The 15,995-nt window shown below is 33.8% G+C and overlaps 1 protein-coding gene across 5 annotated transcripts in view; it reads right to left on the bottom strand.

The window, feature by feature from the left end:
- The window catches only part of FASTKD1 (FAST kinase domains 1), a 47,529-nt gene that overhangs the window by 20,626 nt on the left and 10,908 nt on the right, over positions 1-15,995 (bottom strand). For 3 of the 5 annotated variants that reach the window (XM_045480116.1, XM_045480115.1, XM_045480117.1), the window contains exons 4-6: positions 5,408-5,533; positions 2,191-2,589; positions 334-444 (exon numbers count right to left, since the gene is read on the bottom strand). In XM_045480116.1, the coding sequence (XP_045336072.1) occupies positions 334-444; positions 2,191-2,589; positions 5,408-5,533 (636 nt within the window). The remainder of the gene's footprint in view (positions 1-333; positions 445-2,190; positions 2,590-5,407; positions 5,534-15,995) is intronic. The other 2 variants (XM_045480118.1, XM_045480119.1) reach the window with 2 other exon arrangements.

Below are 15,995 nucleotides of genomic sequence, written 5' to 3' on the forward strand. Positions count from 1 at the left end.
AAAGAAAGACAATATATGGAGGTATGATTTCAAGGTAACAACTGTGGTATGAAACAAATCAAGTTCACATAGATGCCCTCCACTTTCCAAGACTAAAATGTTCTGGCTTGAGAATAACAATAGCAGCAAATGAAGTGAAAAATACTATAGACAATTTAAAAATCTCTACCTTAAAAAACAAGCTATTTAATAAACAATGCCTTAAGTGTTAATTCCTTATTTCTTCAAAACCAACAGCTAAATTATAGAAAAAAAATAAGGCATCCTCAAAAAAAAAATAGTTACTTATGAATGACAACTAAAGATAAGGCCATGAATTTCAGGAAAGACTACTTTTTATTCAGATGTGAATTTCTGCTTTCCATCTCTTCCATTGCTCCCATCACTGCCAAGGCTTGCTGGCTGGTTAGCTCCTCTGACATTAATAATATAGTTGATTTAAGTCTAGAAGAAAAGAAAAATATTTTTATGTTGAATAACTGATGAAGCCTATGAAAGTTTTGTGTTTTTTTAAAAATAACAGTTCTGAGGTAACAAAAAAATATAAACAAAAACTGAATTCTATATATAATTCCAATTTTCTCCCCACCTAATAGGGGATAATATAAATATAATTGAATAAAGAAAAATATACTGTTTTCATCAAAGGAATTAGGCTTCAGTACAATCTAATCTTAAACTGTCTCTTAAAAAATACAGACAAAAGGTTTTTAAATTGATTTTCAAATAAGATAAAAGTTATAATGATTATAAAATACAATAATCCAGTGAAATTCAGGACTATAGAGCTAAAGAACTAAAAATTGGCATTCTAACAATATCCCAATTATTCTAAATTGAGTAAGATCTGATCAGGAAGTCAATATACCTGCATATTAACGGAAATCTTACCTACTAAATACTTGCTGTGACACTATAAACTGAAAATTTACAAAGATGATCCATTTTGAAACCATCCAAAATTGTACACTAATACAACTATCTATATATAACTGTATCTTTTAGAATTTAGAATTATTCATATTGGATAGCTCTACACCATCCTTTTCATCAACCTTATCAAACATTTTCAAATCCAGCTTCTCCTCAAAGCTTTGCCCAGTCATTTATTGTCTCTATATTTTTCTTCCATTTTCCTATCTACTATCTATAATCACTAATTTGAGTACTTATTCATAACTATATTGCAGTATCGTGGTATTTATGCAATTCAATTATATATACATTTCTATCCTTCCAATTGGAATATAAACTGCTTGAAGGCAGGGACCCAGTTAAATTCAACTTCTGTACCGCTTTAGAATATGAGATTCCAACAATACTTAGTGACCAAAAATAAATAATTAAAAAATAAAATACTTAAAAAGCTTTTTAAGTAATCATCTTGTTCCCATCTTCATACAGTCTCTTAAAATGTCTTAAATGTCTTCATATAATTCACAGGACTCTTAAAATTAAAACTCTCCCTGTGTGTCCTTTGCTAACAGAGTAATAATGATGCAGATACCTCTATTATGCAACTCCTGGAACCCCTGCTTAACTGAACCTACTAATCATACTTATCTCTTGGCTCATACCTAGTAATCATTCATTAACTTAATGTTTGCTCATCTTTATATCTGAAATAGTCCTATCTACATCAGTGTCAGGCAAAACTGGAAATTTTTTAAAGATAGGAGATAGATAAAATTCACTCCAACCTAGCAAGGGAACACTTACCAAGGTGCTTAAGAAATGCCTTTGATGACAAATGTGAGGATCACAAAGCACAGAATGGTCCATTGTTAGCATTAATATAATTCTGAATATTCCACACCCTATACTGGGGGTGGGAGAGTCTTATACCTGTGTGTAAAGCCTATCAAATGGCCCAGGAAGGGAGAATAAAAGCACTTAAGCGGCATTCTCCACAGAGAATATCCATCTCCCTCATCCTTTGGGTTCGCCACCACCAGGAAGTCATTGGCCCTTTCTCAGAATTTAGCAGTAGACTAGCAGTAGAATTTAGCAGTAGAGATGTAAATTAGAACATTCAGAGAAAGCATCAAGGAGCAGACATAAGAGATCATTCTCCCTTCCAGGACTGCATGGGGGTGACGTCTGTGCCTTCTAGAACTGCAAGGAGGGCTAAGCTTGCAAGGCCCCATAGAGTCTCAACAAGAAAAACAAAGCATTTTTAGCCAAACTTACTGTTCCTTTTCTTCAGGTCCTGCCATGGGTCCCAATGCTACAAACAGTTTTACAAAGCTATGAGGGTGATTGAACAGAGAAATCATTTCAGTTAGCCTCTTTTTAGCCATTTGAACAAATTCAAAACTATGAAACTGTAGAGAGTGGTATAGACTAAGTATTTTACTGATGGAGTCCAAATCAAGGTGGTTCATATTGCTTAAAAATACTGTATTACACCTTTCTAATAGTGGGTAATAACTATATTTAATATTTCGAAGAAATTTTACTATTCTTCTTGCAACGTTGACCTGGGAAGAATCTATGGTATCAAAAAGATGTTCTGTTTTGTTCACTAATTGGTCTTGAAAATGTTGTGATATTAAAGAAGATATGTTGACCATCAATATAGACAAGGACCTAAAAAGGAAACAAATGCAAAGATTTTTACATTATTTAAGAATAAAAAACAATTCTAAGACTAAATGATTAGATATGGAAGAGAACTAGTTAAAATATTACAGGTTTTATACCACAAAATTTTTCCTTTACTTATGGGACTTGAACACACATCTAGTAATTAAATGCCTTTAGATTTAAAACAAAAAAAATACATCAAAATAATATCTTTTGTTGAGTGTGTATAATATCTCATTCTATAGATAACTGCCTAGAAGGAAAATATTTCAGTAAAATTCACTCAGAAATCACTTTGGACCAATTGCCTATGAATGCACCATTAAAAGTCTCATTTTATATTTTTGGAAGTAGACTTCGCTTTGTTGCCCCTTTCTCTGTATATCTGTATCTTACTAAAAAAAAATCTTGGCAAAATGTTTCTTACTAATAAATTATTTCATATTTTTTAATGCCTCATGCTAGACAGATAGCAATATACGACAGTAAGTACTGAACTTCTGGCAGCATTTAATATTTCTTCACCAAAAAATACTTTTAAGGAACATAACTCTTCCAGTTATTAAGGAAGACATCAAAATTACAAAGGTGAAGTTCCTGCTTTCAAAACGCAGGTGTTACACAATACAAAAACTGAGCCTGAGTGGCTCAGTCAGTTAAGCATCCAAACTCTTGATCTCAGCTCAGGTCTTGATCTCAGGGTCATGAGTTCAAGCCCCACATTGGGCTCTATGCTGGGTGTGTAGCTGATTTAAAAAAAAAAAAATCAGAAAACTACAAATATAAAGCATCATAATGCACCCAAAATGAATAAGGAATGCAAAATGTAAAATACATATAACAAATGTTTGGGGATGATCATTAGAAAACATCTACAGAAAAGACATGAAAATGTAAATATAAAAAGATCTCAATCATTAGGATAGGGAAATTATTTACATTTATTTTTGTTTCCAAATTTCTTCAACATTTTCAATAAAATATATTTTAAAAACCCAGTTGTGAGGCGCCTAGGTGGCTCAGTCCATTAAGCATCCGACTCTTGGTTTTGGTTCTAGTCATGATCTCACAGTTGGTGAGTTCAAGCCCCACACTGGGCTATGTGCTGACAGTGTGGAGCCGGTTTGGGATTCTCCCTCTCCCTCTCTCTCTGCCCTTCCCCCATTCACTCTCTCTGTCTCTCTCTCTCTAATATAAACAAACTTAAATAAAAATTTTTATATTAAATTAAAAAACTCAGTTGTACAATCTCTGGCTTCCCTACTCAAATGTTTAATGCTAACATTAATTAGTAACCTATCATTGCTATTTCACTTAACCATAAAACCCCCTGAAATGATTTTTTAAAACTGTATATTTATTTGTAATTGTAGTTTGGAGTAGGGAAATGTCCAAAGATTTGACTAGATTCTCAGTGGAGTCTATAGGAATTTTTTACACTTAAAAAAATTTACACTGATTTTAATTGTCTCGGCTTTTACAAGCTACTTTGGTGTATGGGCGTGAAAACAGAGAGAGCATAAAATATACCACTGTAATGGTGTAAAATATACCACCATTATTTTAATGTTTATTTTTGAGAGAGAGAGAGAGAGACAGAGCACAAGCAGAGGAGAGGCAGAGAGAGAGGGAGACACAGAATCCAAAACAAGCTCCCGGCTCTGAGCTGTCAGCACAGAACCCAACGTGGGGCTTGAACCCACAAACGGTGAGATCATGAGCTGAGCCGAAGTTGGACACTTAACCAACTGAACCAGCCAGGTGCCCCTACCATTTTAAACATTTTTAATCATACCATTCAGTGATAATAAATATTTTCACATTGTTATGCAACTATTACCACCACCTACCTATAGGACTTTTTCATCTTCTCAAACTAAAACTCCTTGGCCATTTGAACAGTAACTCTCAATTCTTCACCCCCGCCAGCCCTTAGCAATAACCATTCTACTTTATATTTTTATGAATTTGACTACTTTAGGAGTTCATATAAGTGGAATCATAATATTTGTCCTCTTGTGTCTGGCTTATTTCACTCAGTATAATGTCATCCATGTTGTAGCATGTGTCAGAATTTCCTTCCTTTTTAAGGCTAAATAATATCCCATTGTAGGTATATACCACATTTTGACTGTCCATTCATCAATCAAATGGACATTTAGGTTATTTCTACCTTTTGACTATTCGAACTAATGCTGCTATGGACACTGATGTATGCTATAGACTGAACTGTGTCCTCCCCCAAGCTCCATATATTAAAGTCCTAAGCTCCAATGTAACTGTATTTGGAGACAGGGTCTTTGGGAAGGTAATTAAGGTTAAATGAGATCATTGAGGGCAGGCAAACTTGTTAGCTTGCAAGTAAAGTAAAATCTCAAATCTTTCACAGATCTCAACAATATCATGTTACATTTTACATGTGTAAACAATATCATGTTTACACTTTCCCACAGCAACATTGCAAAGTAGATGCAAGGTAGTACTATTTTTTTTTTTAATTTTTTAAATGTTTATTTATTTTTGAGAGAGAGACAGAGGGTGAGCAGGGGAGAGGCAGGCTGAAGCAGGCTCCAGGCTCCAAGCTGTCAGCACAGAGCTCAACACAGGGCTCGAACTCACAAACCACGAGATCGTGACCTGAGCCGAAGTCAGACACTTAGCTGACTAAGCCACCCAGGTGCCCCAGTAGTACTATTTTATAGATAAGGATACTAAAGTTTCAAGAGATTAAAGTCACATAGGTAAGAAGTGGCAATCTAAGTGTATATGTATCCAAAGCCCAGAACCTCTCCAAACACATATTTACCTAAAATAAATTTACCTTAAGTCCTCTATGGTTTCCAGTTTCCTGTGCACAATATCAGCTATTTTTCCCATTAATGGACTGAAATATAAATGTTGATTTGCTAGGCAAAAGGAAAATTTTGATAGCATATTAATATCAAACCTATGAAAAGAAATATACAAAGGAGATCATTACTATTTACTTTCACTTAAAACACGATACACAGTTATAAAATAAAAAGCAATCAAAAGTACTAATATACTACTAACACATTATGAATATAAAAGGAATGTTTCTAAAATGTTGATTATTTATTATTATAAAAGTAACAATTAAAAAGTCAGATACCTTTGGAATATTTTTAAAAGGGAAAAATCACAAAATTATTTGAATCACTTATTAATTTTTTGAGGTGACAGAACAATTTCAACACAAGGCTGAACAGTAACAAAACAACCACTGCTACAACCATGCTGTAAAAAACTCCAGAATTTTTCTATAGGAAAAATAATCCTATTTCTTCAAGAAGTGAATGGCAAGACAAAAGAGAGGAAAGAAAAGTTGTTACAGATTTTAAGACTCTTGGGAAAAAAAAAAAAAAAACAAGACTCTGACTTCACTAAGACAAGCAGAAGAAAGTCCACAGCAGCACAATATGTAAGAGTAAAAAACTGCAAACAATCTAAATATTTATCAAAAGTACAACAGATAAATTGTACATATTCATAAAATACTACACAGCAATAAAAAAAGAACAAATGACTGAATCATGCAACATCATGAGGGACTCCTTAAAGCATATTAAGCAAACTGAACTAGACATAAGAGAATATACTATAGGCTTCCATTCCTATAAAAACAAAACTAATTTATGGTATTAAAAGTCAAGACAGGGACGCCTGGGTGGCTCAGCCAGTTGGGCGTCCAACTCTTTTGGGTCAGGTCATGATCTTGGTTTGTTAGATCAATCTCCGCATTGGGCTCTGCACTGACATCAGAGCCTGCTTGGGATTCTCTCTCTCCCTCTCTCTGCCTTTCTCTCTCTCTCTCTCTCTCTCAAAATAAATAAATAAACATTTAAAATAATAAATAAAAGTCAACATAACAGTTATCCTCATGGTAGGGGGATGTGCCTGGAGAAAACATGAAGGGAACTTCTGGGCAACTAGTGATGTTCTATTTATGATCTTGCTAATATTACACAGAAGTGATCAGTATGTGAAAATTCATCAAGCTGTACACTTCTGATTACTGTAATATGATGATACTCTTCAATCTAATGCTTACTCACAAAATGAGAGAGAGAGAGAGACTTGAGACAAAGCAACCAAATATAATGTGTGAATCTTGTTTGGATACTGACTTAAACAAATTGTCTATAAAAAGACCTTTATAGAGCAATCAAGCAAATCTGAACACAGACCAGGTATTAGGTGATATTAAGGAATTATTATTTATTTTTCATAGTGATGATGCTATTGTTTTTATATATATTTTTATTAATGATTATATCTAGATTTCAATTTTTTTACTCTTATTTTTCACTCTTTTTTTTTTATTAAGTAGGCTTCATGCCCAGCATGAAGCCCAACATAAGGCTTAAACTCACAACCTTGAGATCAAGACCTGAGCTGAGATCAAGAGTTGGACATTTAACCAACTAAGCCACTCAAGTGCCCAGCGATTATATATTTATTTATTTATTTATTTATTTCCCAACATTTATTTATTTTTGGGACAGAGAGAGACAGAGCATGAACGGGGGAGGGGCAGAAAGAGAGGGAGACACAGAATAGGAAACAGGCTCCAGGCTCTGAGCCATCAGCCCAGAGCCCGACGCGGGGCTCGAACTCACGGACCGCGAGATCGTGACCTGGCTGAAGTCGGACGCTTAACCGACTGTGCCACCCAGGCGCCCCTTATATATATTTTTAAAAGAGAGTTCATCTCTCAGAAATACATACTAAAGTATTTACAGATGAAATGATACAATTTAAACTATACTGAGGGGTAGGGAGAAAATGGGAGGTGACCTAGATAAAACAAGACTGCTTTATGTTGGTAGTTGTTGAAGCTGGATGATGGGTACATGGGAGTTCATTATACTAATGTCTCTAGTTTTATAAATGTTTAAAATCTTCCACAATAGATTATAAATTTGAATTTCAAATACATGCTGTTTACCCTTGGTATGATCCATCATATAGTGCTAATCCGTAACAATACATCCTATTTGAATCATTATGAATTATATTCATATAACATTTATAAATATTTTAGCAAAATCATTAACAACTAATGTAACAAAAAATTAACATCATAGGCTACAGACTATAAAAATCATAAGTTAATATGTATTTTATGATACTATTAAAAACTCTATATGTGGAATACAAATTAGCTTTAAAACTTTTCATATATTATCATGCAAAAATAAAAGTATTGCTAAATATAAAAACATATAGAATAAAATCTTCTAAGCTATTTTGAAATGAAAAAAAAATTTAAGTCTAATTGACTTGGAAGTACAATAGTACATTTGTAATTTAACTGTTTAATAGAAAAACCAAATTTAACCCTAAAGATCTAGTAGTTTATACTGCTCATAATAGAAATAATATTATTTTCCTTATTCTCAATAAAAGATATTGCAGATAAAGAGAATGCAAAAATGGAGGATGAGAAGACAATGGGTTTAGGTCATGAGATCTACTAAGAGCACAATGCAGTAAATGAATGTAGAGTTTCTCGACCCAAAGAGCTGTTCGATCCTGTTTAACCTAATCCAGCCCATATAACAAAGGCCCACTAGAGCTCATCCATACATAACCACAATTGTAAGATTTTATCACGGTTTATGTTTTAAGAAGCAATATGCTAAAGGGCATGAGATGGGATGATAATAATTAATAACCAGTGAAAAGCCTGCTCCTCTGTCTACAGATAAATATATTGTTTCTTCTGTATTTTAGTCAATTCTTTCCTTTCTGCTGTAGGTTTCTGATTGGTTTAGGAGAGTTGTTCTCCTAAGAGCTTTTTGGTTTTGTTTTGTTTTTTACTTTTTAATCTCCATTACCTATTTCAGCCATCCCCCCACTCACCTCCCTTCTGGCAACCACCTGTTTGTTTCCCTGGTTAACAGTCTGTTTCTTGGTTTGTCTTTTTTTTTTTTTTTTTTTCCTTTGCTCATTTGTTTTGTTTCTTAAATTCCATATACAAGATAGATCATATGGTATTTGTCTTTCTCTGACTATTTCACTTAGCATTATACTCTCTAACTCCATCAATGCTGTGGCAAATGGTAAGATTTCATTATTTTTTGTGATTGAATAATATTCCATTGTATATATACACACACCACATCTTTTTTACCATTCATCTCTTGATGGACACTTGGGCTGCTTCCATAGTTTGGCTATTGTAAATAATGCTGCTATAAACATTCAGGTGCATGTATGCCTTTGAATTAGTGTTTTTGTATTTTGGGGTAAATACCCAGTAGTGCAATTACTGGATCAAAGGGCCATTCTATTTTTTTATTTTTTGAGGAACCTCCATACTGTTTTCCACAGTGGCTGCATAAGTTTACATTCCTACCAAAAGTGCAAGAGGATTCCCTTTTCTCCACATCTTCAACAACACCTGTTGTTTCTTGTGTAGTTGATTTTAGCCAGTCTGACACATGTGAGGTGTTATCTCATTGTAGTTTTTGATTTGCCATTTCCCTGATGAGTGATGTTGAGCATCGTTTCATGTGTCTGTTGACCATCTGGATGTCTTCTTTGTAGAAATATATGTTCATGTCCTTTGCCCATTTTTTAATTAGATTATTTGTTCTTTGGGTGTTGAGTTGTATCAGTTCTTTATATATTTTGGATACTAACCCTTTATTGGATATGTCATTTGCAAAAATCTTCTCCAATTCAGTAGGTTGCCTTTTAGTTTTGTTGTTTCCTTTGCTATGAAGAAAAATTTTTGTTTTTATGTAGTCCCAATAGTTTATTTTTGCTTTTATTTCCCTTGTCTTAGGAGATGTATCTAGAAAAATGTTGCTGTGGCCAACGTCAGAGAAATTACTGCTTGTGCTCTCTTCAAGGATTTGTATGGCTTCAGGCCTCACGTTTAGGTTTTTAATGCATTGCATTTAGTTTGGTGTATGGGGAGAGACAGTAAGCCAATTTCATTCTTTTGCATGTGGCTGTCCAATTTTCCCAACATCATTTGTTGAAGAGATTATCTGTTTCCCATTGTATATTCATTCCTCCTTTGTTGAAGATTAATTGACCATATAATTGTGAATTTATTTCTGGATTTTCTGTTCTATTGCATTTATCTATGTGCCTAGTTTCATGCCAGTACCATAGTGTTTTAATTACTACTGCTTTGTAATATAACTTGAAATTTGGAATTGTGATACCTCCAGTTTTGTTTTGTAGTTCCATACAAACTTTAGGATTGTTTGTTCTAGTTCCATGAAAAATGCTATTGGTACTTAATAGGGATTGCATTAAATCTGTAGATTGCTTTGGGTAGTATAGACACTTTAACAATATTTGTTCTTCTTACCCATGAGCATGAAATGTCTTTCCATTTCTTTGCATCATTTTGAATTTCTTTCACCAATGTTTTATAGTTTTCAGAGTAAAGTCTTTAACCTCTTTGGTTAAGTCTATTCTGAGATATTTTATTGGCTTGGGTGCAACTGTAAATGGGATTGTTTTCTTAATTTCACTAACGGCTGCTTCATAATTAGTGTATAGAAATGCAACAGATTTCTGCACATGATTTTGTATCCTGCGACTTTACTGAATTCATTTATCGGTTCTGGTAGTTTTGTGGTGGAGTATTTAGGATTTTCTATGTCCAGTATCATGTCATCTGCAAATATTGAGAGTTTTACTCCTTCCTTACAATTTGAATGTCTTTTATTTCTTTATGTTGTCTAATTGCTATGGCTAGAACTTCCAGTACTATGTTAAATAAAAGTGGTGAGAGTGGACATTCTTGTCTTGTTCCTGACCTTAGAGGAAAAGCTCTCAGTTTTTCACCACTAAGTATGATGTTGGCTGTGAGTTATTCATATAAGGTCTTCATTATGTAGAGCTATGTTCCCTCTAGACCTAATTTGCAGAGGCTTTTTATCACGAATGGATGTTGTACTCTGTCAAATGCTTTTTCTGCATCTAATGAAACAATCATATGGTTTTTATTCTTTCTTTTATTGATGTGAAGTATGACATTATTTTTAAAATATTAAACCACCTTTGCATCCCATGGATAAATCCCAGTTGATTGTGATGTATAATTTTTTTTAATGTATTGTTGAATTCAGTTTGCTAATATTTCACTGAGGATTTTTGCATCTGTATTCATGAGACATATGGGCCTGTAGTTCGCTTTTTTTTGCAGTGTCTTTATCCGGTCTTGGTATAGGGTGACACTGGTCTCACAGAATAAATTTGGAAGTTTTCCTTCTATTCTCTGGAGTAGTTTGAGAAAAGATAATAACTCTTCTTTAAATGTTTGGTAGAATTCGCCTATGAAGTCATTCGGTAATGGACTTTTGATTTGGGGGAGTTTGTTGATTACTGATTCACATTGCTGGTAACTGGTCTGTTCAAATTTTCTATTTCCTCCTGCTTTAGCTTTGGTAGCTTATATGTTTTTAAGAGTTTATCCATTTCTTCCAGGTTATCCAATTTGTTGGCATATAGGTTTTCATAATATTGTTACAATTGTTTGTGGGTTTTTTTTTTGTTGTTGTTTATTTATTTTGAGAGACAGTGCATATGAGAGCAGGCGAGAGGGAAAAAGAATCCCAAGCAGGCTCCAGACCTCCAGCACAGAGCTCAACGTGGGGCTTGAACCCACAAACTGTGAGATCATGACCGGAGCCAAAACCAAGAGTTGGATGCTTAGCGAACTGAGCCACCCAGGCAACCCTCTGTTACAAATTGTATTTCTGTGGGTGTTGGTTGTTATTTCTTCTCTTTCATTAGTAATTTTATTTGGGTTCTCTCTCTCTGTATCTTTTTTTTTTTTTTATGAGTCTGACTAGAGGTTTACCATTGCTGAGCTTTTCAAAGAACCAGCTCCTGCTTTTATTGATATGTTCTATTGTTTGTTTTATTTGTTTGTTTAGTTTCTGTATCATTTATTTCTGCTCTAATCTGAATTATCTCCTTCCTTTTGCTCAGTTTGGGTTTTGTTTTGTTTCTTTGGGTTTTTCTAGCTCCTTTAGGTGTAAAGTGAGGTTGTTTATTTAAGACTTTTCTTGCTTCTTGAGGCCTGTATTACTATAAACTTCCCTCTTAGAACCACTTTGCTGCATCCCCAAGACTTTCGTAACTTGGTTTTTTCATTTACATTTGTTTCCATGTAATTGTTGACTTTTCATTTGGTTTCAGAGTTGACCCATTCATTGTTAGTGTCATGTTATTTAACCTCCATACATTTGTGTTGTGTTCCATGGCTTTTATTTTTTATCAAGGTATAACTGACATACAACATTATATTAGTTTCAGGTATACAATATGATGAATTGTTATTTATATACACTGTAAAATGAGTACCCCAATAAGTCTAATTTCCTCCTGCCACCATATAAAGTTACATAATATGTAATATAATATTGTTGACTATGGTCACCATGCTGTACATCACAACCCCATGACTTACTTATTTTGTGACTGGAAGTTTGTAACTCTTGCCCATCTTCTCCCATTTTGCCCACCCTCCAACTCTCCTCCCCTCTGGCAACCACCAATCTATTGTCTGCACTTATAAGTTTTGTTTTGTCTGCTCATCTGTTTTTAGATTCCCATATATAAATGAAATTATATGACATTTGTCTTTCTCTGGCTTATTTCAGTTGGCCTAATATCCACAAGGTCCATCCATGTGCTTACAAATGACAAGATTTCATTCTTTTTTTATGGCTGAGTAATATTCCATTGTATATATACACTACATTTTCTTTATCTACTCATCCATTAATGGACCCTGTGGTTATTTCCATATCTTGAATATTGTAAATAATGCTGCAATGAACATAAGGGTGCATATATCTTTGATTAGTGTTTTTATTTTCTTTGGATAAATACCCAGAAGTGGATTTATTGGATCATATGGTGGCTCTATTTTTAGTTTTTGTAGAATATCCATAATGTTTTCCATGGTGGCTGTACTGATTTACATTCCCACCAATAGTGTAAGAGGGTTCCCTTTGCCCCACATCCTCGCCAAGACTTGTTACTTTTTTGTCTTTTTGATAATGGCCGTTTCGACAGGTGTGATATACTTCGTAGTGCTTTTGATTTGCATTTCCAATGATTACTGATGCTGAGCACAGTTTCATATGCCCATTGGCCATCTGTATGTCTTCTTTGGAAAAAGATCTATTCAGCTCCTTGCCCATATTTTAATCAGATTTGTGTTGTGTTGTTGATGTTATTTAACTGTAGTTCTTTCTATATTTTGGATATTAACCCTTATTCAGTTGTATGATTCGCAAATATCTTCTCCCATTCAGTAGGTTGCCTTTTCATTTTGTTGATGATTTTCTTCACTGTGCAAAAGCTTTTTAACGTTGTCTCCTTGGTTATTTTTCTTTTATTGCCATTGCCCTTGGAATGAGATCCAAAAAAAATATCACTAAGAGCAATTTCAAGGAGCTTACTGCCTATGTTTTCTTCCAAGAGTTTTATGCCATTTGGTCTTGTAGTCAAGTGTTTATTCCACTTTGAGCTTATTTTTGTGTATGGTGTAAGATAGTGGTCCAGTTTCATTCTTTTGTATGTGGCTGTTCAGTTTTCCCAGCACCATTTATTGAAGAGACTGTCCTTTCCCCATTGTATATTCTTGTTGTAAATTAATTGACCATATGTGCACAGGTTTATTTCTGGGCTCTCTATTCTGTTCCATTGATCTGTCTGTTTTTATGCCAATAACATACTGTTTTGATTACTACAGGTTTCTAATATGATTTGAAATCAGGGTGCATGATGCCTACTCTTTTTGTTCTCCAGACTGTTTTGGCTGGTAGGGATCTTTTGTGATTCCATACAAATTTTAGGATTGTTTGTTCATTTCTGTGAAAAATCCCGTTGGAATTTTGATAGGGTTGCGTTGACTCTATATGTGGTTTTGTGTAATATAGACATTTTGACAATATAAATTTTTCCAATCTATGACCATGGAATTATCTTTCAATTTATTGGTGTCTTCTTTGATTTCTTTCACCAATGTCTTAGTTTTCAGTGTACAAGTCTTTCACATCATTGTTTACATTTATTCCTAGGTATTTAATTCCTTTTGAAGCAAATATAAATGGGAGTGTCCTCTAAATTTTGTTTTCTAATTGTATGCTGTTAGTGTACAAAAGTGCAACAGATATTTTATATGTTGATTTTGTATCCTATAACTTTACTGAATTTATTAGTTCCCACAGGTTTTTGTTGTTGTCTTTGGGGTTTTCTTTATACAAAATCATGTCATCTGCAAAGGTGACAGCTTTACTTCTTTCTTTCCAATTTGGACGCCTTTTCTTTTTCTTGCCTAATTGCTCTGACTCGGACTTCCAATACTATACTGAATAAAAGTGCTAAGAGTGGGCATGATCTTAGGGGGAAATTTTTCAGCTTTCTATCATTGAGTATGATCTTAGCTGTGGGCATGTCATTTATGGCCTTTATTATGATGAGGGACATTCCCTCTATACCTTCTTTGTTGAGTTTTTTTTTTTTTAACCATAAATCAATGTTGAATTTTGTCAAATGCTTTTCCTGCATCTATTGAGATGATCATATAATTTTTTATCCTCCATTTTGTTAATGCGGCATATCACATTGATTTGCAGATGTTGAACCATCTTTGCATCCTTGGAATAAATCCCACTTGACCATGGCATATGACTTTTTTAATGTATTGTTGATTTTGGTTTGCTAATATTTTGTTGAGGATTTTTACATCTATGTTCATTTATGTTCATACTGACTTATAATTTTCTTCTTTTATGGTGCCCTTGTCTGATTTTGGTATCAGAGCAATGGTGGCCTTGTAAAATGAGTTTGGAAGTGTTCCCTCCTCTTCAATTTTTTGAGAGAGTTTGAGAAGAATAGGTATTAAATCTTCTTTGAATGTTTGCTAGAATTCACCACTAAAGCTGTCTGGTCCTGGACTTTTAATTGTTGGGAGTTTTTTGATTACTGACTCAATCTCCTTGCTAGTAATTGGTCTATTCAGATTTTCTATTACTTCATGATTTAGTATTATAAGATTATTTCTAGAAATTTATCCATTTCTTCTAATTGTCCAATTTGTTGGTATACAGTTATCATAGTCCCTTATTAGCCTTTGCATTATTTTAGTATCAGTTTTAATGTTCCTTCTTTCATCTGATTCCATTATTTAAGCCTTTTTTTCTTAGTAAATCTAGCTAAAGGTTTATCAACTTTATCTTTTCAAAAAACCAGCTCTTAGTTTTATTGGTCTTTTCTATTGTCTCTTTAGTCTCTATTGCATTTATTTCTTCTGACTTTTGCTATTGCCTTCCTTCTACTAGCTTTGGGCTTCATTTGTTCCTTGTTTTCTAGTTCCTTTAAGTATAAAGTTAGATTATTTATTTGAGATTTTACTTGTTTCCTTTCTAATAGATGCAAATATATTTATTCATTCTATTTTTATAAATGTTTGTTTTCGTTTATTTTTGAGAGAGAGAGAGGCAGAGAGAGGGAGACAGATAATCCCCAGCAGGTTTATCAGTGCAGAGCCTTACGTGGGGCTTGAACTCACAAACTGTGAGATCATGACCTGAGCCGAAAACCAGAGTCAGACACTTAACGGACTGAGCCACGCAGGCAGCCAGGCACTTGTTTCTTGAAGTAGGTGTGTAGTATTATGAACTTCCTTGTTAAAACTGCTTTTGCTACATCCCACAGATTTTGGAAAGCTGTATTTTAATTTTCATTTATCTCAAGGTTATTTTTTTCATTTTTTAATTCATCAATTGGTTGTCTGGTGGCATGTTGTCAAATCTCCACATATTTGTAATTTTTCCAGTTTTTTGTGATTGATTTCCAATGTCATACCATTGTGGTCTGAAAAGATGCTTGATAGGGCTTCAATCTTCCAAAATTTATTGAGACTTGTTTTGTGGCTAAACATATTATCTGTTCTGGAGAATGTTCCACATACACTTAAGAATGTATATTCTGCTGGTTTTTGGTAAAATGTTTTGTATATATCTAAATCCATCTGGTCTAATGTATTTTAAGGCTAATGTTTCCTTATTATTTGTCTGGATGATCTATTCCTTGATGTAAGAGTGATATTAAAGGCCCTTACTATCATTGTCTTATTGTCAATTTCTCTCTTTAGGTCTGTTAATATTGCTTTATACTTTTAGATGCATCTATATTGGGTGCATAAATATTTACAAATGTTGTCTCTTCCTGCTAGATTGACCCTTTTATCATTATGTAATGCCCACCTTTTTCTTTTATTACAATCTGGTTTAAGTCTATTTTGTCTGATATATGTATAGCTACCCCAGCTTACTTTTGGTTTCCATTCACATAAAACATCTTTTTCCATCTCTTCACTTTCAACCTGTGTGTCATTACAT

The sequence above is a fragment of the Leopardus geoffroyi genome, chromosome C1 (genome assembly GCF_018350155.1).
Source record: "Leopardus geoffroyi isolate Oge1 chromosome C1, O.geoffroyi_Oge1_pat1.0, whole genome shotgun sequence".
NCBI lineage: Eukaryota > Metazoa > Chordata > Mammalia > Carnivora > Felidae > Leopardus > Leopardus geoffroyi.